The sequence below is a fragment of the Porites lutea genome, chromosome 2 (assembly GCF_958299795.1).
Source record: "Porites lutea chromosome 2, jaPorLute2.1, whole genome shotgun sequence".
Classification (NCBI taxonomy): Eukaryota; Metazoa; Cnidaria; class Anthozoa; order Scleractinia; family Poritidae; genus Porites; species Porites lutea.
In genome coordinates, this window is record NC_133202.1 from 22115660 (window position 1) to 22116641 (window position 982).

The 982-nt window shown below is 43.8% G+C and overlaps 1 protein-coding gene across 3 annotated transcripts in view; it reads left to right on the forward strand.

The window, feature by feature from the left end:
• The first annotated feature begins 336 nt into the window (after positions 1–336).
• The window catches only part of LOC140928023 (uncharacterized), a 22027-nt gene continuing 21381 nt past the window's right edge, over positions 337–982 (forward strand). For all 3 annotated transcript variants that reach the window (XM_073377738.1, XM_073377740.1, XM_073377739.1), the window contains exon 1: positions 337–982. This exon is cut by the window's right edge and continues 570 nt beyond it. In XM_073377738.1, coding sequence (XP_073233839.1) covers positions 352–982 — 631 coding nt within the window. In that variant the 5' untranslated portion in view covers positions 337–351.

The window sequence follows — 982 nt, forward strand, 5'->3', positions numbered from 1 at the left end:
ATCCAGACTCTGAGAAAAGGGGGGAGGCCAGTCCCAGAAAAAATTTTTTCCGGCCCTTCGGGCCTCAGTTTGGTGTAAAATTAAGGAGGGGGACCCGGGCCCCTCCCCTAGATCCGCCACTGAGGGCAACCAATTTTAGTTCAAGCTAGCGGGGAATTCCGAGAAAAAATGACTGAAAAGTGAAGTTATATCCCAGGGAAATGGGACTTAGTTCGAGTTATCTGTGTTCCCTTTACCAAGGCTATACTGCAGTGTGTAGACCCTCTAGGCCTTGCAAAAAATATGCTTCCTTTCTTGTAATGAAATTTACCTATTATGTTTTGTTTGTTGAAGGAGCCACAACACTCTACGATGGCGTCGAATTCAGTTGAACATCAAAAGAATGACGGATGCCTTCCATCTTCGGGTAGATTAAGTGTTCTTTTCCTTGCATCTGAATGGGGATCAAGCAAAGGAGGGTTGTCCACCATAAACAGAGAATTAGCTATAAACATAGCAAAGCATCCCAAGGTGGATGTCACCTTCTATGTTCCCCGATGCAACGACGAGGACAAGAAAGCAGCTCTTCTGGAGAAGATCAATCTTGTTGGAGCAAAAAGAGTTCCAGGTTTGGATGAACTTCACTGGCTTAGCTATCCACCTGAAAACTTGTACATTGATGTGGTTGTTGGTCATGGAGTAAAGCTTGGTCCTTACGCATGTTCCTTAAGGGATTTACGGAAGTGTAAATGGGTTCAAGTTGTCCATACAGTCCCAGAGGAACTTGGGATGCATAAGATGTATGCAAATGCAATATCAGTTGCCGAAAAGAAGCATCAAACAGAGGTTGAACTTTGTCAATTGGCTGATTTCGTTGTCTCTGTTGGTTCAAAGTTGAACGAAGCTTTTCGCTGTTATCTTTCGTCGTGTCACGAGGACGAAATGTTCTTCAACTTCACTCCCGGAATTTTCCCAGAGTTTTCTAACGTTAAACAGGCTTATA